This window comes from Myripristis murdjan, chromosome 8, assembly GCF_902150065.1.
Source record: "Myripristis murdjan chromosome 8, fMyrMur1.1, whole genome shotgun sequence".
Lineage (NCBI taxonomy): Eukaryota > Metazoa > Chordata > Actinopteri > Holocentriformes > Holocentridae > Myripristis > Myripristis murdjan.
The window spans coordinates 388,484-413,403 of record NC_043987.1 but is presented as its reverse complement, the minus strand read 5'-3'; the positions used below and the strand labels follow the sequence as shown (position 1 = coordinate 413,403).

General features: G+C 41.1%; 1 protein-coding gene and 1 long non-coding RNA gene across 3 annotated transcripts; both read left to right on the top strand.

Annotated features, from left to right (window-relative positions):
• Window positions 1-1,000: 1,000 nt before the first annotated feature.
• LOC115363050 (gastrula zinc finger protein XlCGF57.1-like) lies at window positions 1,001-7,578 on the top strand. Its single transcript, XM_030057122.1, has 2 exons — window positions 1,001-1,770; window positions 4,169-7,578. Exons 1-2 carry the CDS (start codon window positions 1,575-1,577, stop codon window positions 5,665-5,667), a joined length of 1,695 nt encoding a protein of 564 aa, XP_029912982.1. The 5' UTR covers window positions 1,001-1,574; the 3' UTR covers window positions 5,668-7,578.
• Window positions 7,579-15,929: 8,351 nt separating this feature from the next.
• On the top strand, window positions 15,930-20,640 carry LOC115364180 (uncharacterized). 2 transcript variants are annotated; one of them, XR_003928643.1, is made up of 4 exons: window positions 15,930-16,374; window positions 19,342-19,516; window positions 19,799-19,864; window positions 20,459-20,640. It is a non-coding gene; the product is annotated as an uncharacterized LOC115364180 (long non-coding RNA). The 2 variants fall into 2 exon arrangements; XR_003928644.1 differs by lacking the exon at window positions 19,799-19,864.
• The last annotated feature ends 4,280 nt before the right edge of the window (window positions 20,641-24,920 follow it).

Below are 24,920 nucleotides of genomic sequence, written 5' to 3'. Positions count from 1 at the left end.
GGGCTGCTATGTACAACTGCTATGCCTTAAGGATAAAAGGGTACAATTTTTGTTTCTGTTTTATTGGATTTAAACGCTTATGTAAGGTATCTTAACACAACCTAAACAAAGCATCTCTCCTCTTACATCTAAATGCATCATATTAATAATTACACATATAGTCTTTTTTTTTCTTTCTCAAATTTCAGGTGATTTTTGGGTGTTTTTGTTTTGCCCAATTTTTCCCTTTTATAAAATACAGTAATGTTAATTGAATATTTGTCAATTCAAAGCAATGTTTGTGCTGACATCTCTGATACTTTGGATATCCAACTGCATTAAAAATCATAAATGTATAAGACCTTGAGGAGATAAGGCCATAATGGCATAAACCAGAGTGTTAGGTTTACCATCATAGGCCATAGAATATATATAAATTTTTTAATTTGGATTGAAAGCGCTTCATTCATGGGCTCTCGTCACTGAATTCTATGTGGCTGTAAGGCATTTAAAATGAGAAAACTCAGAGGTTAGTTACTTTTAGTCACATTTTATTTTGAAATCAACATCCGGAACTAAAGTCCACATATGCCTGAAGTACACAAGCAGCCACGTCAAGCTATCAGTTTCAGCATGAACAACCGAAAGTGACTTTCCCTTCAAAATAAAAAATATTATAGTAAAGAATAAGCATAAAGATTTACAGTATACTTGTAATCGTGCCTGGATGTAAAAGTGGGCTGAGGTGGGCATATGTGCGCACTTAATGTAAATAATTTGATTCAAGATTTTAATGAATTCCATATGCATTTATTACTATTGTTTGTGGTAGCGCATTAGAAGCTTTGCTTGGATAACAAGCACACTAAGCTGCTGCTGTCTTTCATCAGCAGCTGCCACACAGTTGGATGATTTCAGCCTTCTTGTTTTACAGGGCAGATAGCATTAGCATGTTAGATAATGTTACCATGGCCATTACACTGAATAATCATCACACACCAACTTTTGGTTCCTAAGCCAAAATCAAGTAGCCTTCCCCCAAATGTCCACATGAATTTAACTGAACTAAATACTAAATATTTAAAATAGTCTAAATAGTAAGTTCATATTTAGTTCATGTATACTGTTGGTTCATAATTAATAGTTCATAAACAGTAAATGCTTGTGACTTACCCTACAGTAGTCTGACATTTAAACAAGGAAAAGAGCCCATAGACTGCAGTGAGTACTGTTTGAAGGAAGACAGGAAAAAGAAAGACAGAAAAAGTCGCCCTCCACACACACCCTATCCCAGTTAAGGCACTCTGAAACCATGTTCCTAATCATATCAAAATGCATGATTACGTAAATCATTAGAGTTAGTACAGAATTGGGCCAGATTCCTGCTCAAATCCATTGCTTTATTTTCACCTCGGGGCTTTGTACTTAACTACTTTATTTTGCAGCTTGTAGCCGGAAGTGACATGTTGTTTTTGCAACATTGACACTGGTCAAACATCAGATGTGAGGTTAGCATATTCCTAACAAAAACAGCACAGAAAGCTGGATTGCTGTGTGTTTAGAGCAGATCCACATCTGAGAGTCGTGCTCCCGACATGTCGAGCATTCAGCTCCTCCGAGTCCTGCTGAACGAGCGACTGTCCGCTGCCGCTGACGAGATTTTCGAGGCAGTGAAAAAAACCATTGCGGGTTACGAGGAGGAGATCCTGCTGTCCAAAAGGGAGATCCGCCGGCAGCGCAGGATGCTGGAGACGGTGTTAAAACCAGACATCAAGATCAACAAACTAGCAGGTTTGTCAGTCTGCAGCGCGGATTCCTCCTGTGCTTGCTGGGTAAAGACGTGTGGATGGAACGTTACGCACTCACACGGGCACAAGGCTGCCCCGTCAACGCCCACTTTCCTGTGGAAAATTGCTGAGTGTCAGACATATTTCAAGTCGATATTCGCGTTGCTGTTGTCATGTCATGAGGTCGGCACAGTGCTGAAGTGGACTGACTAGATAACAGCGTGTGTGTTTTTAGGTTGACATGAAAAACCTCACAGCAGGTTCTTCAGACAGACAGACAGCGTCAGGCCCGTAGAAACTCGAACAGGCCACTATTCAAACTAGTCCTTTAATGCTGCCTTGCTGATCGGCACATGTGCATAGTTGAGTGTGGATACTTTACCCGGGTTCGAAAAAAATAGAAAATATGTTCAGGATCGATCACGTCGTGGTTATTTTAGTGAAACTCTTGTGTAAAATAAATTTTTTAAAAAAATTATGGACTTGCTGTCTGTTCCTGGCAACTTCCTGTACAGTGTTGGACTTTACGTGATGACGCCGAAGACAACACATAGGCTATTTTGGGTAGTAAATGTAAACTGGTGATGGAGGACACAAAAAGAATGCCTGTCGGGTTCGAGTCGGCTTTGGTTAGTATGCTCTCGGACTCGGCTCGGGTCAGGTTAGGACAAAAATATGTGGCCCGATCCGCACACTTTTTTAATGCACATTGCGCATTAACCAGGATGGTTTCAACTTTTTCATGTTGTGGACCCCTAAGTTTGACAATCCATTTGAAGTGATGTTGCCTTATAGGGATCCTTAACTCAAGAGATGTTTTATTTTATTTTATTTTTTTTATTTATTTATTTATTTATTTATTTATTTTACAAATATTTGAACACAGGGAATTTTACATCGATCCAGCATCATTTATCTGATAATTATATATAAATATAGTTTTAGTAATTATAAATACAGTATATGGTTTATAATTTGTTATACCTCAAAATGCTAAGTATTTTCAAGTATGTGTTTTTGTCTCTTTGTTTTTTTTTTGTTTGTTTGTTTTGGTTGTTTATTTATTTATTTATTTAGGGTCTAATTTTATATTGATGTTCCATTATTTATTTATTTATTTTGCTACTTTCACTTTTGTTCCCCAGCAAATTCACTTGAATTATTTTAAAAACATTCGAAAAAGGTGAAAAAAATGAGTAAAAATTGACCCAAAATCAGTAAGAAATTAGTAGTTTAAATTTACCAGAAAATAAGCAACAAAACGTTTTACAAAATGATGACAAAACTAGTATAATTATAAAAATTCTATATTTAAAGGTCAGATCAGTGATGCTGGATCAGATTTCTTGTGTTTAAATGCTTGTGAAGCATTTTAAATTATTCCTCATTTTGCTGAGGATTTTGCTCTGGAAGACCCCTAACGACCCATGAGGGTCCCCAGGCACCAAAATGAAAATGACTGGTGTAGACTACAAATTACCATGACTTACGTCAGAACTATGCCACACACAAAGATTAGGGATCAACCAATATTGATTTTTCAGGGCTGGTACCGATGATTGGTAATCAATGGACACTGATAACCACGGTGGCCCTGAGAGCTCAAGACACTGCAGCTTAAGAAAACACATTCAAATTAAGAAAATTTCTTCATCAATTTGACAACACATGCGCAATATATCTAAAAGTCAGATCAGTGATGCTGGATCAGCCCACCCATGGGCTCCTGGGCTTCAAAGGGCTGATAATAAGAATAATTAATCTTTTTCATCTTTTGCTGTATTCAGTGTCATTTTTATAGACTCGCTGTTGGAAAGGTTACAAGGGAGCAATGGCAAACCTTGATTATTTTTCAGCTGCAATAGCAGTGTGATGGGACTGTAATGCTGCTCTGCCCATAATGGCTCTGAGGACATACACCAATTTTATTAATACACCAATGTTATTCTAGTCAACTAAAATGAAATTACAAACCAAAACTAGGTGTACAAAAAATATTTTATTAGAGCTATTGGGAAGACAAAGCATGGTGATGTTTTCAGTTTATGGGTGGCTTTTTTCTTTTGTTCCTCCCAAATGTGTCCCAGCTGTACACACTGACAAACAGATTTGGATGTAACGTGGTAGAAAGGTTTATCATTGTAATGTTTCAAACAGATTCACACATCATAACACAGATTAGCTTTTCACACAGACTGGCCGAAGGGGGGCATGATTAACTTTTGGTGAATATGTTAAACTAGCATATCTTGACAGTTGCATAGTTTTGACAGAGGTATGTGCTCTACTGAGTGTTTTTTTCTAGTTTATCTTCTGTTTTTCCTTTCTGCACCCTGCCACTGTTACTGTAGCTTTTCCCCAGGCATCATGAAAGTTTAATCTTTACTTTTCCTTTCCCTTAGAGCAACCACAGCTTGCCCTTTCCGTTTGGGATGAGGACTTTCCTTCAGAGCAGCAGCAGAACTGTGAGCAGGACTGGAGCTCCAGTTTGGGCCAAGAGGAGCAGGAGCCTCCACAGCCTGGAAAGACCCAGGAAGAGCTCTCCAACTGCCAGGTGGTAGAGCAGCAAGGCTTGGAGGAAGACGACACCATCCGATTCATATTTACTCCTCCATATGTGAAGAACGAGCTTGACCAGCCTCAGTCCAGTTACCAAGCTGATGGAGTGGATAAAGGAGAGAGTGATCCTTTGCCCAGCACCTCGGCTGAGCAGATGGAAACAAAGGAGGAAGGAGAGGAGGCAATTTCCTCAGGCTGTTCTGCAGCTGAACATGAAGACAGTGATGATGAGTGGCGGGGCAGTGGACTGTCTCAAAGCGAGGAAAGTGACAGCAATGACACTTGGAAGAAGAGGGCAGCACCTCGTCTGCCTATGGCACCCAAACTGCAGAGAGCCAAAAAAAACAAATCCCGCATCTGTTGCAAAGTCTGTGGAAAATCCTTTCACGCCAATGTCTCTTTAGTCAATCACATGGAAGTTCACCCAAAAGACATCTGTGGGGTCTGCGGGGAACAATTTGAGACAGAGGAAAACTTCCAAGTTCATGTGAAAAGCCATGTGAAAGCGGAGGTTTGCAATGTTTGTGGGAAATGCTTTGGGGCCTCCAGCGGTTTGGAGACGCACATGAGAATCCACACAGGAGAGAAGCCCTTCAACTGCAGCGAATGCGGCAAATCCTTTAATTGTCGCCACAACATGATGCGACACATCAGGATACATACAGGAGAAAAGCCGTACCCTTGTACTGTCTGCGGAAAATGCTTCAATGACTACTCCACCTTGAAACGACACCTGCTGGTTCATTTACACGATAAAGGCCTAGCTAAGGGTAGCTCCTCCGCTGAAAATGAAAACAATAACACTGTCGAAAGGAAGAGTAAGAGCTCAACATCAAAAAAGCAGCAGACCCGGACAATATGTGAGGTGTGTGGGAAAATGTTTCACTCCATGGTTTCTCTGGTGAATCATGCCAAAAGTCACGCCACAGACCTCTGTGGCGTTTGTGGGACACATTTTGATTCCGAAGAAAGCTTGAAGCTCCATCTGAAAACTCACAAAAACGGGAAGGTTTGCGAAGTGTGCGGAAAATGTTTTGACAGCCAGGGGAATCTGGAAATGCATATGAGAATCCACACGGGAGAGAAGCCGTTCCTGTGCAGTGAATGTGGCAAATCCTTCAACTGTCGCCACAACATGATGCGCCATATGCGGACCCACACAGGAGAGAAGCCCTACCTCTGTAACGTCTGTGGTCGGTGTTTCAGTGACCACTCGACTCTGAAACAACACAGCAGCACACACACCGGCGAGAAACCGCATCGATGCGAGGTCTGTGGCAAAGGCTTCCATCGTAAAACATACGTGAAACTTCACATGAAGAGCCATACAGCTGAAAAATAATCATTAAGGTGATTGTGACTGTGTGTACGCAAAGGGTTTGGATTAAAATATTGTTTTTGAGGATAGCTACACCAGTATCGCCTTGTTTTTTTCTTATGTCTGAACTTATGTCAGGCTTTGATCTCACAGGATGCTTCTAAGTGCAGGTTTTTATTTTTATGTTTTTTGTAGCAGGTTTGGTTCCAGATGTGTGTCTCCCAAAGTATACAGCTGGTTTTTGGACCTGCTGTCTCTTAGGGGTTCTCTTGTCAGTCCAGGTTGAACCACAGAATTTGAATGGAGTAGAATGTTACCAATCAAATCAACATACCAGAGTGGTCAAAGCAGCAACCATTTTTATGTCCACCATTGCCATAGTACCAGGCTTCCATATAAATCGACTTGCAACGGGTTGCTGACTCTCTCAGGTTAGAGGCTTTGTAGCAAAGACCCAAGCAATGGAAAGACATCTTTTGTCAGGCAAACAGTACATTGACTGTTCTACTCCATCCAGATTATTTAGGTTTAACATGTCTCACTATGTTATATCAATATGAACACAAACTTAAACAGGCTCCCTGTAGTCAGAGCTCTGAGAGGAGATGTTTTTGGCTTTTGTCCTTCATGTATCCACATAATTAATTTCAGAATGGATTCTTAATCCTCTTCCAAAAAAAGAAAATGGAACAATCACTAACTTTCCTTTTTGAATTGTTATTTTCAGCAAGGTTTCCCAAGTGTCACTTCAGGTTATGTAGTTGAGGGTGATTAGATAGCATGTGAGCTGTCAATCAGTCTGTTCCAGTTGTGCATTGTGATTGCCTGAGAGGCATTCTGATGAGTGTCAGCATCTATCTGTAATGGCACTGTGATCAGAATATTTTTCAAAATCAGTAATGAATCAACAGTGAAACCGGAATAATTGTAGTAATACACTTGAGGTCAGGGAGTACCACACACCCTGTTGTGTATTACTGCTTAATTTAAAGGGAAATTTTACTTTACCATTTTGGAAAATGTGATATTTTGCTTCCACCTGGATGTTGGGAGAGTGGTGGTGCTATCGTCCAATCAACCTTCCACCTCAGTGGCAGGAGGCTAACAGTTAGCATTTGGAGCATCCAGCCAGTATCCAGCACTCAATAACAATGAGAGGAAGATAGCACCACTCTTACACTACTACTACTACTACTACTACTACTACTACTACTACAGAACATCTAGAGAGGAAGAGAAACAATATCATATTTTTCAAAATAGTGAACTATGCCTTTAACAATCTGAGGAGAAAAAAGCCTCCTGGCCGATTATGGCCTCATGTAATGCAATTTTGGTTTCCAATTCCATCACCACAGCTTATTACGTAAGAGGCCCAGATGCACAAACTTTTTATTGGTATGTATGTATTTGTTATAAAAGAAAGTTTTATTTTATTTCCAAAGTTTAATTTTGTTTACATCAACATCAAATCCTCAGCAGAACTGACTCAGTGTCTTGCTGTATCATATAATAATTTTGTGCTCCAACAATGCAATTTTCCCACAGGGATCAATAATGTTTTATCTTTGCTTGCAGTATAGTACATTACGTCATACACACAGGCTCACATTGTGATGGGAGATCTGTATAGTCTGAGCGCAATGTCATCGCATGTGCCTATGAGCAATGTAGAGACATGATTTAAATAAATACAATCTGTAACATGATCATAAATACATGATTTAAGTAAATACAGCTGACATTTCATTCAGTCAAAGGATCCAGATCTGGGACAGTTTGGTCTCTTGAGATCAGATGTTGAGAATCTATAAAACAAGAGCTTCATGTTCAGCCAAAGAGATTTGCAGAACCTTCAGACTATGGCTTCATGTCTCAGAACAAAGCTGTCCTGCAGTAGTTTATTCCAACCATTTTAATAAATCTTCACTATACCAAATATTACTGAGTCCATCTTATTTTTGTCTGTGAAGTCACAGAAGATACATTTTTGGCAGCCAATAGGACATAGAGCTTTTTGAGTGGTGCTGCCATTTTTCAGTTGGGATGTTAAGAAACAGTAAGGTACTGCTTACATCATAACATAGAGGTTAAGTGGCATCATGATCCAGAAATATAGCAAGACTTGCATCACATGGTTACACCCAGGCACTGAGTATAGACTTAAAAGGATAGTTCACCTTAGAAAAATGTGATGTTATTTCACTCCCCTCGGATGTCATATCGGTCATATCTTCCTCTCATTGTTAATGGTGGTGGTCTTTTTTTTATTTGGGAACACAGCATTTTCAAAGAGGTATAGATTTCATATTATATAGCGTTAAGAGTAATTGTGTTTGCAAATGTGTGCTCACGCTTCATTTGGTACTCAAATGGTAAAGGAGTAGAAGGCAGAGCTGGAGAAAAATCTAACCACAAACATAATTTATTTAGTCATAATTCATAGAGAGAGAGAGTACGTGTGTGTATGTGGTCAGGTTTTTGAGCAGCTTTTTGAAAGAGGCAATAGTAAAGGTCGAGTGTAACAAATAAGTCCCAACTAAAGTGATATTATTACATTACTGGCTCCAGTTATTACATTTTTATGCCTTTTTTTTTTTTTTTAACTCAGCTAATAATGTAATAACTAGCCTATAATGCAGTATCTTGTTACATTACACACAATGGATATGGATTCAGCAATGTTATAATATTATAGGTAAAGTATTACTTTATTGACTTTTATTATATCAAGAACAGAAAAATTATGTTAATGGGTGTTATTACATTGAGGTTAGTTATTATATTATTGGCGGCACCAGGGTGGAAAGGTCTGAAAGAGCCTCTAGATCCTTTTCATCGCCAATAATCATTATTATAATAACAACAACAATTTACTACTACTTCTACTACAACTAATTATAATAATAATAAACATGTTTGTGGAATCTGACCATGTTGCACTGTGGTTAGTCCATGTTAACAATCACCACAGACAACAAGCAAACTGCCTCATCTTGGAGGTGGATGACACTGATTGACAATACTAACCCTATTTACATCCACTGAAATAGACTCCATACACCAATATAAATATATTTCTGTTTAGTAGGCATACTTAAACTTGTGGATATGAAGTACAAAATGTGATTATTAGTGCAAGAATTTGGAACTGAAACAAAGTATTTAACAATTGTTTCCCCTAAGACTCGCAGAGAGAGAGAGAGAGAGAGAGAGAGAGAGAGAGAGAGAGAGAGAGAGAGAGAGAGAGAGAGAGAGAGAGAACCAGTTTGGATTAGATGGTTTGAATCCTTGGTAATTTTTGTTCTTATGACACTCAAGCCCAAGTGTAAATTTTTATGCATGGAAAAGGAGAGAGTTTGACTAACTTACCATTATCAAGAGCTACCTGATAAAGATGACAATTACACTTTTTTCTTTTTCTTTTTTTGCGGGAAAAAAAATATATTAAAAAACAGGTTTTTTGTGTAAGTATTGTGAAATTTGAAAACATGACGTGTCAGTGGTTCACTGTCTTTTGCATTTTCACCTGTTACCATGCAAGTTTCAATAAATGCTGATAATTAATGTACAGTCTGGTGGCAAGGTATTGTACTTCCTTCAGTCAACAAAAACCTTCAACAATACATGTTTTATAACATTGTTCCTCCATGGGTTGAGAAATTTCTTTCTGTGGTGTCTTCTCATGCAGTTACCACTGCAACCCTATGGCCCCTGTGTGACAGGGAGTGATACATGGAGGTCAAATAATCCACAAAAACTTGCAACAGGTTGGCAGTGCATATGATGCTACACTAAGTCATCACAGAATTGACAATCTACATTGGCACATCAGAAATGTTCTGCTGTACGAGGCACTGTCATTTGCAAAGTAAAAGCTATTTCACAGCAGCGCAGCACAGATTTGTGGAATATCCCTGTACAAATTTTCCGGTTCGAGAACTATACACACCCAGCCCATTGTCAAATTTACACAAGCTCATCCCAGAGCTGTGCCTCTATTATGGACATTTCAAGCAGTATTTTAGGACGCTGCTGGCACAGTTTGAAACCCTTCTGGAAATGCTTGACCTTCACCCCAGGGGGGACATGTAGGAACTACCACCAGCCCAGTGGTGCTGAACAGAGGCTAGCTGTATGTCTGAGTTATAGTCCAGTCATTTTATGAAAAAACCTAGGACAAATTGCAAGAGAAGCAAACTCAACTGATTTTGTATCCTCAGTTTGTCCTGAGTGAGGGAAAAAAAGTCCCAAGAAATCCCATTGGTGGAAAGTTTTGAAAATCACCTATTTATGACCACATATTACCAAAAAACACTGTTTTTAACAAACAGGGGAAAGGGATCAAAATTTTACTTTCAGATATCACTATGAAAATTCACAAGATGATTACACACACAAAGACAAGAAAAAAAGTCAATTACCAGTTCTTTGAATTATTCTGTTTACACATGCATATCACACATTATCTGATTTGATATGCGCTAATAAGGAATATAAGGAATAAATGCCAGAACAGATATTTAAACAGTGAATTAAAAGGTTACTATATGTATAGTAACCTTTTAATTCACAGTGGTTTGGTCCGCATCCTGCTGCCGGCAGAGTGGCAGCTCTGTAACCATAGACATAGAAAGAGGCTAGATTGGCCCCTCCCCCTTTTTCCACGGCAGAGTTGGCGGCCATCTTGAAGCGGTCGACAGCCCAAACGCACAGAGTGGGACCACAGCATTGTAGATGGAAAATGCCTCAACATTGTGCAGCCTACGATTGTAAAAACCGGCGTACTGCACAATCCAGACAACAGGGAATTACCTTTCACAGGTAAGACACATGTTTAGTTTAATTTGGTCATTATAACTTACCCATAGACATCTATAACGTTACTACTAGCCCCGAAGTGACTGGAGTCTCCTCCGTAGGCTGATTGTGTTGTGTTCGCTCGCTTGCCAACAATCTAACTAGTTAAGGCTGAATCAAGTCTGTTTTTAAAGATAATCAGTAGAACTAGGCACTCAAATGAGCTACGTGTCTGACTTTACCACTGTGTGTGCTACAAGCGGAGGAAAACAGGCAATATTAGCTATTGGTTTGGGTTGGTTTGTGTGTAGCTAGCCAACAGGTTATGCTTAACTGTTAGCTAGCTAATTTTCTTGCTAACGTTACTTTTCCCACTCCCTGAAGGTTTCCCAAAGAGCAGAACCTTAGGAAGAAATGGGAGGTCGCCCTCAAAAGAAAAGATGTTAGAGCCACGGATGAGTCTGTGCTCTGTCGCTAACACTTGAAGCCAGAGGTTTTCGACAGGACTGTCGGGCTTAGATCTGATGTCATACCATCCCAGCTCATCTCCAAACAGCAGGTGTGTCATTTAGGCTTTTTGTATTCTGTATATCAAATATGCTTATGACTATAATGTAAACACAAGGGCCTATTTGGCTTCATTCACATTGGCAATTTCAACCTGCCTTAGCCTGTTGTGAGTATCTGTACTTGATATATGTCCTAATCAGCTGTAAGCATCATGGCCTTGATCAATTGAAATCCTATCTCACTTGCTTTCTGACTCTCATTTTAGACATGTACACACCCACACTGCACACATGCACACTGCCTTCATGGAAACATGCTAGAATATGTGTCCCTGCCACAAACATTCTCATACTCATGGTGCTGGCAGTTGGATGCATAGATGAGATTAAGAATGATGGCCAGCCATAACCTATTCATCCCTTCTGCTAGGACCACACCTTTGCACTGCCCAGCTGTCCAATTGCTCTAAAGAAGAGACTGATTCAGGCTACGGACAATGTGATCACACTGGAGCAGGAGAAGAGTAATGCAAGGAAGCGTGAACTGAGGGCAAAGAGTCATATGAAGGATGTCCTCCAAGAGCTGAGGGAGAAAAACTTGATTAATGAAGAACTGTATGTTTGTTTGTTTTGTACAAAAATGTTCATAAAGGCTGAAGTGTTTCGACCATAGTTGTCAGTCTGTTTTGTGCTGTAATTGTATGTAGGCATATACTGCAGGTTTTTCCCAGCATGTATTTGAGGGGGTCTACCTAAAAGTCTTCACCCACCACCTAAGCCAAATTAACATCTTAAGGCTTTTTAAGGGCATTTTAATTACTTTTAAGGACCAGGGACCACCTGAGCCCCCCAAAAAGCTAGGGAAAACCCTGTACTCAGTGTGCATTTTAAACAAATTCCCACAGCATAGACTGTTTAATGTATATTTTGGGTCTAATGTTAATGCTTGACTTTCTGCTGAGCCATCATTTGAATAATGTGCGTGTGATCCTTGGTGGTCTGGCAGAGTGTTCATAGGTACAATAACTACATGAGAACCTCAGACGAAGAACCATTTTTTCACATGTTACATATCATCAATATTACACTATTTAGATTATCACATTAATGTGTATATATTTACCTTGATAATTTGATTATATCAGAAAGAAAATTATCAAATGAGGCCCTCTGACAAAGAACTATACATGCATGTTTTCACATTTTAGATAATCATCAATATTTTCACATTTTAGATAATCATCAACATTACACTATTTAGACTAGTATGCCTATCGTGCATATATTTACCTTGAAAATTGATAGTGTCCTTATTCTACTGACAAAATATGTTTCTTACATAGGCCTAATCTTAATATATGGCCATGAGAAATCGAAATTGATAACAAATGGACTGACAGGCATCTTAAATTTCGCCATGTCAAATGATAAAGTATGCTTTCTGATGGGCATCTGAGGGGAAAAAACATGCTTCTAGCGAGAATTCAGCCCGGGTCTATAAATAATAAGTCTTGTGTGATAACAACTATACCACTACAACTTCAAAATATTCAAGGGAAATAGCTATTTATTTCCGAAAGCTTGTATTGGTAATGCACAGTGAATCGCGGGGTTGACTGGAGCAAGATGGCGCCGCTGTCGGACGTCAGTCTACTGGGATTCCAGCGTAAAGCGTCCAGTCTACCTATATATGTCTGTGTCTGTAACTTTCAGTCAGTCCGTCAGCCTGAGAGGCATCAACCTGATGAGAACTGGCAAGAAAACCTCCTCAGGTGAAAGCCAGTGAGTCATTTATCACACCACTTGTTCACCAAGCACAAGGCTGTAATATGAAAAGCGATATTTTTCCCCTGCTTGGTCCAAAACCTCTTTCAGCTCTCTGTTTAAGCTAATAGCTAATGATTGTTTACAAGCTGAAGCGAGTGCAGGACAGTGAGGGAGAGAGAGGACAGACCACAGGAGGAGCAAATACTGAGCTTTTTATTCTTTCAAAAAGTCTGTCAGGATATTAATGTCAGAAATAGTTCATATTTTACTGATATTTTGAGTTTGTCTCTAGATAGATATCTACTTTTTGCATTTTAAAACTGCATTATTTTGTGGCATAGTTTCATTTCATTTTCTTATTTGCTCTAAAAGGGACAGTGTACAGCTCAAACATATACTGTATGTCACTATTTGATGCCATATCTTGCTTTGTTTTTTGTTGACACTACAATAAATCTGTTTTTTGAAGAATAGTTTGATGTAGTTAGATTATTCAAGGTATTTCCTCTAGTTTTAGAGCTTATTTTGAGTTTCTAGTTCTTGTAAAGCTACTTTAATGGACTGTAGTGGAAATAGAACAGTGAGTAAAGAAATTTGGTTAGAGGATTATTGTTTTTAATAGCATTATTTAAAACATATGAACATACTGAGGGCTCAGCACTGTACGGCAAATTTCAATGGAGCATAAGAGAGATGTGCAATCGTGCCAGACAGCAATTTTTTCATGCCCCCCCCAAGAATTACTCTCTGAAATTTTGCTGTTTATCCCCCACCCCCCCACCCCCCAATAATGAAATGGGACTTATAACAAATGAGTATAACGTATGAGTGAGGGGGTACTCATGGTCTGACAAAAAGGCTCAGGGGGTACACAAGACAAAAAAGGTTGGGAAACACTGTTCTAGAGGGTATACGCGCACGCACATGGATGTGCATGTGCACGCGCGCGCGCGCTCACACACACACACACACACACACACACACACACACACACAGGCTCCCTTCCTGAAACGTTAACGTTAGCTCCAGCTGTAGTGTCACCCGAAATATGGTCAAAAAGAGCCCACTTTGTAACACAGAGAAGGCTTTATGAACGGGAAAGTGAACATTATGTCAATTAAAGCTGCAAGCAGTGTTGGATGGGCCCTCGCACCAGTGCCCCGCGCGCACGCACAAGCGCACACACACACACACACACACACACACACACACACACACACACGCATGTGCATGCACACACACACACACACACACACACACACACACACACACTCATTCACTCACTCACTCACTCACTGACTCACTCACACACACACACACACAGTTCTGGCCCAGTTGCTAGCGGTGCTCCTCCAGCAGATGTCGCCCTAAGCTTGCGTTTGAGAGTTGTTTCTGATGCCTGTCAAGGCTGAATTATGCTTCCACGTAGGAAGAGCGTACGGAGGTTGTGCGAAGCTTACGGGGGTTGTGCGACTGCCGCAGAGCCTTGCCGCGCGCCTCCCAAAAATTGTAACTACGCGGACCCTACGCAGCCCCACAAGAGCTGTGATTGGTCCGCCGAAGTACATCATTTCCGGCATTTCGTTGCAACCGGCATCACATCCTGTTGTTGTGCCGGCTGGCAGCGCCGTTTTTAAAACAACTGTTGTGTCTCGACTCGTCGGTTGTGTTTGAAAACTTTGGAGAATGCTGGATCGCTCGGAAGAACGCCTGGCCGAGGAGGTGCGCAAGTAGCCGTCCTCTCGCCATTAAAGACGTACAGAAGAGCAGCGACCACACATCACAGGGTCTACGTTGGTGGGCGGAGGATTGCTCAGTGTGTTTCGCAGAGGTATGTTGGACACACACGCGCTGCGTAGCAAATGCGTGCTTCGCACAACCCCTGTACGCTCTTCTAACGCTGAAGCATAATTCAGCCTTCAGTCTTGACCAAGGGGCTGAGTGGGGGAGGGGCAGAGCATAGCAGAGAGCAGAGCAGAGAAAAAAAAACCCAGAGTCCAAACCTGTTAAACTAGTCTTCACAGTGGCCACAAACTTTTTCCAATCCACACCATAATATGCAATTTTGTAGGAATTTTTGTCCTCTTTCCATCAGCATAGGTTTGCAAGCTGTCAGACTTTTACTTTGGACTGCTGGGGCCTAATTAGTGGCCATGGTGACGGCAAGTGCCTGTTTATTCACAGCAGGCACACCAGGGTCCATGGGAAAAAGTGGAGGCGTTGGTTGTGGACACTCTGACTTTGAGGGCTTCTGAAATCCAAACGGTTCGAAATTTTAATAATTCCCTCAGAACTTTTGTTAAGCCAGATAGCAAAAGTTGTTGAATCAACATTGATTTATGGTCAGAAATGTTGATTTTTGGTTGAATTTTGGTTAGGGTTAAAGATCAATGGTGGATCAACCACTGAAAAGATGAAAGGTTGAAAAGATATCGTTGAATCAACATTGTATTATGGTTGAATTTAATGACTGAATGGCCAATACTGAATCAATGTTGAGTCTATATTGTAAATAGGGTGTATATTGTAAATAGGGTTGACAAACTGTCAGGCAGACAAATAGCCTAAGTCTTGGGCCGTCAAATGTCTACAAGACTAGCCTACCTGAAAAACACCGGGCAAACAGCTGATTTCTCACCTGTAAGGAAAGAGGAGCTAAACAAGATCCTCTGTGAATTTTATGGAGATTTAATTTCTATAAAGAGAATGAAATGCCGCGGCAGAATCAGCAGGTACCAACATTTTAAATTAAGCACCATATGCTGTGGACAATGGATCGTGATATTTTTATCAAATGTAAATCTTCTTGACACTTGTGCGTAATGTGTAAAGACAAAAACATCTAAAAGTCGCCTTTGGACAGAGACTGCAAGGAGTGAAGCAGACCAAATGTCCCATAGCCTATTTACACTGAGAGGTAAGTCCCTGTCTGCCAGCCGCTGCCACTGCCTGCACTTTCTGTCGGACCGCACGTCTTTCTCCTTCTCGTGGTAAGTTTTGAATTTTACTTTTATATTAACTGAATTTTGTGCAAAAATGGCCGTGGTGGGTTGGGCTTGACCTTGATATAATATGTAAGTAAACATTAGCTGTAATATCTGTGTATAAAAATAAACTGTTATGCTTTGAACAGATCTGTGAAATGACAAACTAATATAAAATGTCAAGAGGATGTTTAATAACCAATGAGTATCCAAGAAACAGTTGACATAAAATTTTCAGCCAAACAGCAACCTGCTGGTAGCCGTTTGTCCCGCCCACTTGCTCTGGTCTCGTCGGGAGCAAGACGCAACACAGGGTACGAGAAGAGTTTCCCGCCGGTAAAACAAAAGAAGAAGAAGAAGAAGAAGAAGAAGAAGAAGAAGAAGAAGAGAAGAGTAGGTGCGGAGAGAGAGAGAGAGAGAGAGAGAGAGAGAGAGAGACTGTGGTGTGCGGAGCCGTGTGGACATCGAAAAGCGAGAAGCAGGAAAAATAGAGGACAGCAGAGAAATAATACTCGAAACGGAGTTTATTGAGGCCGATAGGAGTGCTACCGAAGCGGTCGCTAAGGGACAATAAATATTAGAAAGTCCGTTCCGTCCGTGTTAAGCTGCTAGCTGGTTGCTAACGCTAGCTTGGACTTGTTGGGAATTTCCATTTTTCTTCAAGAAGCGAGGTAAATACCTTCCCGCGGTAAACTGTTTATGTCACTTTGGTTCATTTTAGAGTAAAAGCTAACTTGGCAGCTGTGAATAGCAGAGCAGAATTCACTGAAATCGCTTGAGTCTCACAAGGCTATATGTTTGTTTAGAATCTTCCCGATTCTACCAGGGGGCTATTCCATGAAAGCAGCTAAAGAAAGCTGCGCTTACGTGATATAGCCTGGCTTGAATTAGCGTCAACTTTCACTAAAGCCTAAACCCGTTCCACTAACGCGATTCAGCTGCGTCAAGTCAGCGCTAATTCTAGCCACGTTTGAACAAGCCTCAAGTGCGCGCGTTCACGGGGCACATAAGCAGCCCAGAACAGTCGATTGTCGAAACGAACGTACAACTGTCTCAAAAGGAGGGGAAAAGGGGAGCCTCGACATTTTCAGCGGCGGAGCAGACACTGCTGATGGGACTGTATGAAGAATATAGAGAAATCATCACAAACAGGGCCGGATTTTGGCATAGGCGGTATAGGCAATTGCCTAGGGCGCCATCTGCTGGAGGGGCGCCGCTAGTGGCCAGGGGGGCGCCGGAAGCAGAATTGTTGACCGGCGCGACACCGTCGGGATATGGAAATCAAAAAACTGGAGAAGGAAGTAGGCTAAGTAGCCTATAAATTTAAACACAACAGAAAGCCATGGTTTGGACTGTATTTAATGCTTTCATTCTTTGTCTTCACAGCTTGAACAAAATGATGATTATTGAGTTTGTTTTGTTGTTGTTTTTTTAATGGTTAATAGGCTAAATGATTTCAAAACTTAGGAATTTACATTACATATGAAATTATAGGTAGGCTACATGTAAAAATCCAAATATAAAGGGATCATTCAAAAAGTGGGATGACCATGAATCCAATTGGGATTAACTGAAATATGTGTTCTTATGTCCCTCACCTATGTCAACTAATCTATTGGCTTCGGGCAGAATAGAGGCGGGTCATCGCAAATTGCGGGTGGGAAATAAAATAAGACGTCTTTTTTTTAATTTAACCTCATGTTCTTTTCAACCCTTTTATGTTCAACGCTTGTTGTTGCATTTGATGTATGACTTGTGCTATATGAATAAAATTTGATTGAGTAATTGATTGTTTATTCGGTTGATTTCGGAGACTGACAGTGATAACACATGATTTTCATTACGTTTATTTTTATTAAGTAAACACGTACATTCATGCTTGGTCACATTGTGGGAAATAGGCTAAGTCTGAATTTATATTTCCGAACACGGACATGGTGCTACATAATTAAATTTGAACTTAATTAAATTGAATATGTGATGCCGGGGCAACAATATAGACGTGATGGAGCCGTCATTTGGGGGTCTGTTTGCGTCCGTCGGACATTCTCTGACAGCAGCTGAGCTAAGCTTGGCTGTAAGCCTGCCACGGAGCAGGCTAGTTCTGCTGACTAAGTTGCCATGGTTATTGAGCTGCAACTCATATAAGCCACTTTGATGGAACGGAACTCTCACTTAAATTAGCGAGACTCATCGAAATAAGCCAGGCTATCCCGTTAGCCAGCTTGATGGAATAGGCCCCAGGTGCCGCCATTTTGTGTTGTGTCCCGCCTATTCACAAACAGTGTTGCCAACTCCTCAGTAAGGAAAGTAGCTAGTAGCTGGGTTTCCATCCAAATATATCGAAATTTTTGAGCGAATTTTGTCAAAATGCGCAAAAGAAAATGCGAATTTATGCCTGTTTCCATTAGTTTTGTTTTGCGATTATTGGGAGAAGAGTGCGCCGTGAGATGACGTTATAGTTTGTACATGCAGCCAATTGGTTACAGTGTGGTTTAATATGCTATTGGATGTGCAAATGTCATTTTATTCTGCACTTGATGTACATATTGTTTTATTTCATTGACAGCTATGTAATTTAGAATTATACTTTGCTGTGTTAAAGGGCATGTACACTAAAAGTGAAATATGTGCAGTGATGCATATCATTTAATTGTTTTTTCAATTTCATGTTAATGTAAATTACATGATATTAGATGATTGATAATCAGATTTCTCATATCAGTGCCGGCTTGACCTGTGTTGGCGCTCTAGACGAAATTACTCCCTTGCGCCCTTCCAAGGCCATATCCCTGGAACTCTGATCTGCCCAAACTTACCTGGACCTCTGAATTCACTGCTTTGCTCAATACTTTGCTCACCAACATTTTCTTGGACTCTGGACTTTCAACCAATTTACCCTTTCATTCATTGTGAATTTGTGGCTGAGTGGTAGGACATTCTCCTTTGATGGACGGTGTTGTGATTTATTTTGTGTATTTTGTTTTGGTTATTTGAGATATTGGATTGGAACTGGATTATATTTAACTTGAATTTGGTTTGACTCTGAATATTCAGGTTAAGAGGGTGCACCCAAGATAGAATTGAACCCAAAAATACATTTAGACCCGGGATATAATTGTTGACTTTCTATAAGTCTGGTAGTAGACAGTTATTCACTGTTACTTATACTGTGTTTACTATATTGTATAATTGTATTTTCATGTCTTTTTTTGTTTTTTGTTTTTTTTAATACAAAGCCGGCATATATTTTTGCATTTAAAGATTTGGTCTCCGAGTCTCGTTTCAACATTAGACCTAACTACGCTCCTGTAGCCGAACCTACTGGTCCATCTCTTTTCTTAAAGTGTAGTTAACTGCTAATAAGTCATTATAGGTGCTACATGTTACACACGCCACTCTTATTTCATGAACACAGACCAACCCCGATATTCTAGCCATTGGTGTAGAATATCGGGGTTGTCTGTGTGATTGGCAGATAGATATCCTTGATGGGAGAGAGAACATTTGTGGAATTTCAACTAATTGTCTGCTATTCCAAACATAATGTCCATGAGAATTATCTCAACACAACAGTATAAGCAATGATTTCAGGCAGCATCTTGACGACAACCATTTTCTTCTTCTCATCTCATTAGATTGCTCGCATGGCTCTAGTACAAGGCACCAAGTCCGACTCCATGATAAGGAGAATGATGTCATCTGCTCTAACCAACGCTGTGGCCTCTTAATTCAACTGGGCAGGGAAGAAGGACAAACGCTGTACAGCCAAGAAGCCATTCAAGGAAATACTCATGCAAGACTACATGTTTGGTGAGTTTGCATAATTATAGTCTTTGTGAGCCACATTGACTTCAAAACCCTATAGCCAAATTCCGATCATCTAAATTCAACACTTGCTCACTCTACTCGCTCCTCCACACTAGCGCCTACCCGAGGAGGAGAGGATTAGATGCGCAGACGGAGTGTTATGTTTACATTAGTTGAATATGATCAGATCAAACGTTTCGTGTGGTCTAAATCAGCCCTTGAAGTCTGCATCACGGCGAGTTTTTTCGGACACAAGATCCTCATTGTAGCTTTTCCACCCCATAGCCCGAGAGGACCAGCCAATAACAAAATGGACACTCAACACTTTCGGCAAGATCTCGAGATCGCTGGGTGAGTCTGGAATTCACGTGGTCCCACTACTTCACACTCCAAGTAGCCATGGGACCCTCCTCACTACTGGCTCTCAGGTCCTCTAAACATTTGAGACGCGATCGATCTCCAGATCACGCTGGAGTACCCAGTGTGGAGTGAGCGAGAAATTAAGGAATTGGAATTTGGCTCATGTCTGGCATGGCTCTCCTCTCTCTGGCTAGCTGTTTGCTCCCCTTTCCAGTCTTCTTACTGTACAGAGAGAAAGGTTTTCTATCTAATGTAACTCCTGTAGCTCTGTCCCCTCACAATAAGACCAGTCACGGCTCAGGTCACTCAAGAACCATGGTTTAGCTCACACAATGTCTTCTGCAGCATTGGTGATGTGTAGGTATTGATCTATGTATATGCATACCACTTTAGCACAATTTAAACAGTGAAGGAAAGCAATTTTTCCACAACAATATAACTGAACAACTTTTTCTTCAGTTGACATGCAGACTGTTGTATGGGGATTAGAGCCAGTTAACTGATTACTTTAGCTAATGAAATTAGAGCAGATTGTATGAATGTAGAGAAATGTATCATATTTAATTTTTGAATCTTGTCTTTCAGCTGCTGTTCGGCAGTTTGACTGCAGATTGACACACCAGGTCTTCAGCGATATTGTGAAGAAGTGGCTGTGAGATGCTCTATATCGGCAGGGAGGCATCAAGCCTAATAAAACGTAGGCTCCACCACACACGTGTTCCTTAAAACCTGTAAAAGGTTTACAGGTTCATTGACAATAGACTGTTGTTTTTGTTTGTTTATGGTTCATGTTTATGGTTTATGGTTCATTCAGTTCAGTTTTGAAATATCTGTATTGGATCTAAAATGTTTTTAAGAAATAAAGATGAATATTAAAAGCCTGTTTTCTGTCATTTTGCAATAGGGCTTCGCACTGGGACAGTGCTCGGGCCCTAAAAAAACATACTGATACGTATCTTTGCGCATTTTTAAGTGGTTACATGGAAATGCGGGACCTTTTCTAGTGGGTATACGCCGTATACCCGCGTATCACGTAGACTACACCACTGCGTGAGAGCAATAATCTCGTCGGCAGGTGAGTGCTTGGGTTACATACACAAAATGAATAGCCATCTAATGCAGCGTTTCTCAACCTTTTTTCAATCAAGGCACCCTTCAAAAGTGCAAAAAATCTCACGGCACCCCAGTGTGAAATATTAATAATTATAGTAATTACTATAATTAAATTATATTATAACATAATTATATAATAATTAAAAACGACACTGCATCTAACTTAAAATGCAAACGTCCTGTTTATTTCAGATAGGCAGCAAGTACAGTCTTTAAGTGACAGTGAAATAATATTTTAACCAGCAGAATAAACACGAGGCGTCAGATACTTTATAAAATGAAATATCAAAACCAGTTGAATCAAAGTGATGATTCTGACAAAACTCAAACTGAGGGCAGACCTCCTTCAAGGGTCGACCCTCATTGTTAGAAAGGGACAGTTTCTCTGCAGGAGTGTATGGCTGAGTGGGAGACATTAATTTACTGAACATGCAAAAGTTAGTGTAGTCAGATCGACTCGTGCTGTCATGGTGGGGAAGTAGCATAATCGCACTAATTTACGCATTGACACAGTCGGCGGATTATTTATTTATATTCCTCGTATTTATTAATGATTATTGTCTGCTCCGTCGTTGTAAAGTATGTAGCTCGGGTAGATTTTCCCATGTCTTCGATTGGTCGCATGCAGCAAACTCCGCCCATTTTATGTGAGCGCGCACAGATCTAGATTGGAAAAGCCTGGGTTGAATTAGCGAGTTGATAGCCGGCTTTATGGTATCGACAATCCGGAGTGCGGATGTCTGGTTAAGTGAAGCCAGATATGTAAGAGAAAGCCCGGCTATGTTAATCCAGCTTTATGGTACAGGCCTCTAGTCGGGACCAGGTTTTTCTCATGAAACCTCGAGTTTCTCTCTGTGTCCGCCCTCTTTCAGCCACACACGGTATTTAACGTCCTCATTCATTCAGTCAGCAGGCGAGTTTTGGCGTGGCATATTAGTTCTGCCATCTGTTATTTAAAAAATTTTTTTAAAATAGTCAGTAGGCCTTTGTTAGAAGTCCATTAGTAGTTAGGTGGCGACTTTCTTCACGAACATGGCATGTCCTTTCGACAACGATCCCGTGGATGAAGGTGCAGTGTTACTGCGCAGAGAATTAAATATTCGATGGTTATAAGACTGCGCATGAGATTATGCCGAGGTCTTACCTGTTTGAACAATGTTTTTATATTTCATCTTAAGCTGCTGCGAAGTGCGCTTCTCCCCCGCGGGATTGCACCTAAATGAAATAAATTAATAGGCTACCATTCAAGTAGTTTCCCCCTGTAATATTATTGTGATTGCAATCGCTGCAGCGGTGTTGCGGTGTTAATAGGGAATTTAAGCAGAGGCCTGTACCATAAAGCTGGATTAACCTAGCCGGGCTTCCTGTTATCTGGCTTCACTTAACGAGACATCTGCCCTCCAGATTTTCGGTACCATAAAGCCGGCTATCAACTCACTAATTCAATTCAGGCTTTTCCAATCTAGATCTGTGCGCACTCACATAAAAAGCGCAGAGTTTGCTGCATGCGACCAGTCGCAAACATGGAAAAATCTGCCCGAGCCGCATATTTCACTACGGAGGAGCAAACAATAATAATTAATAAATACGAGGAGTATAAATCAATAATCCAGGCAAAAAGCAACACAGTTGCAGCTGCCAAACGGCGCAAGGATTGCTGGCAAAAAATCGCCGACTGTGTCAATGCATAAGTCAGTGCCATTATAATATTACTTCCCCACTATGACTGCACTTGTATATCTGACTACAGTAACATTTGTGTGTTCCATAAATGTATGTGTGTATGAATTTTTTCGTTATGGCATGTGATTGTAGCCTTATTATTTCAGATGCAACCCGAGTGGAGCAAAGAGAACATGGGAGCAAATCAAACATAAGTATAAAAATATACTTCAAAGTGGTCAGTACGCTTACTATATCTTGTACATGTAGCATACACTATATTACCAAAAGTATTCGCTCACCTGCCTTTACTCATACTATGAACTGAAGTTCCATCCCATTCCTAACCCATAGAGTTCAATATGATGTCGGTCCACCTTTTGCAGCTATTACAGCTTCAACTCTTCTGGGAAGACTGTCCACAAGGTTGAGGAGAGTGTTTATAGGAATTTTTGACCATTCTTCCAAAAGCGCATTGGTGAGGTCACACACTGATGTTGGTCGAGAAGGCCTGGCTCTCAGTCTCCGCTCTAATTCATCCCAAAGGTGTTCTATCGGGTTCAGGTCAGGACTCTGTGCAGGCCAGTCAAGTTCATCCACACCAGACTCTGTCATCCATGTCTTTATGGACCTTGCTTTGTGCACTGGTGCACAGTCATGTTGGAAGAGGAAGGGGCCCGCTCCAAACTGTTCCCACAAGGTTGGGAGCATGGAATTGTCCAAAATGTTTTGGTATCCTGAAGCATTCAAAGTTCCTTTCACTGGAACTAAGGGGCCAAGCCCAGCTCCTGAAAAACAACCCCACACCATAATTCCTCCTCCACCAAATTTCACAGTCGGCACAATGCAGTCTGAAATGTACCGTTCTCCTGGCAACCTCCAAACCCAGACTCGTCCATCAGATTGCCAGATGGAAAAGCGTGATTCATCACTCCAGAGAACGCGTCTCCACTGCTCTAGAGGCCAGTGGCGGCGTGCTTTACACCATTGCATCCGACGCTTTGCATTGCACTTGGTGATGTGTGGCTTGGCTGCAGCTGCTCGGCCATGGAAACCCATTCCATGAAGCTCTCTGCGTACTGTACTTGGGCTAATCTGAAGGTCACATGAAGTTTGTAGCTCTGTAGCAATTGACTGTGCAGAAAGTCGGCGACCTCTTTGCACTATGCGCTTCAGCATCCGCTGACCCCTCTCCGTCACTTTACGTGGCCTACCACTTCGTGGCTGAGTTGCTGTTGTTCCCAAACGCTTCCATTTTGTTATAATAGAGCTGACAGTTGACTGTGGAATATTTAGGAGCGAGGAAATTTCACAACTGGATTTGTTGCACAGGTGGCATCCTATGACAGTTCCACGCTGGAATTCACTGAGCTCCTGAGAGCGGCCCATTCTTTCACAAATGTCTTGTTTCACAGTCTGCATGCCTGAGTGCTTGATTTTATACACCTGTGGCCAGGCCAAGTGATTAGGACACCTGATTCTGATCATTTGAATGGGTGAGCGAATACTTTTGGTAATATAGTGTGTGTACAAGGGCGCGGGAAGGGTGGTGCTGAGGGTGCTGCAGCACCCCCTGCTGAGGAGGGGTGGAATAAATGTCAATTAATTTTACCACATTTCAAAGTCATTTTCTTTTGAAAATGACTTGATTGTGGCAGTCACTTAGGGTGTGGACAGGGGGAGAAAGTAAAACGTGTATTAATCTACTGCACCTAATGCAAGGAAAACGAAAAACATGTAAAACCCATGCAGAGGGGCAATCACGCCTAGACACATCACCGGACGCATGCAACAAAACCATGGCGCCCCTGTGGCAATGCGTCCCTGTGTGGTCGCATGGCCGGATGAATAAATGCCTCCAGAAAATAAAACAACACACTTCAGTGAGTTATAAATATCTCCAAACTGGAGGCATGTCTTCATCCGATGTCAAACGATAGATATGTTGAGTTTTAATGATTTTCCTCCATGCGTCCTCCACTGACACCTTAACTCAGCGGTCCCCAACCCCCGGTCCGCACAGGTTGGTAAGCCTTGCTGGCCTTCCTGCGCGGCCCGATACCAGTCCGCAAGACATTCCAGACCGCCAGACCGGGCCGTACAATGAGTCCAACAATGAGGGTCGTTTGACACTTTTAAAGGCTTACAGTGCAGCAACAAAAAATGGCACAGACATGGGGTCAACATTTTTGGAAAGCTCTTGACCTCTACTATCATGCCCGATGGCAAACCAATAGGGGGCGCCACTGACTAGTGTCAAAACATGGAAAAA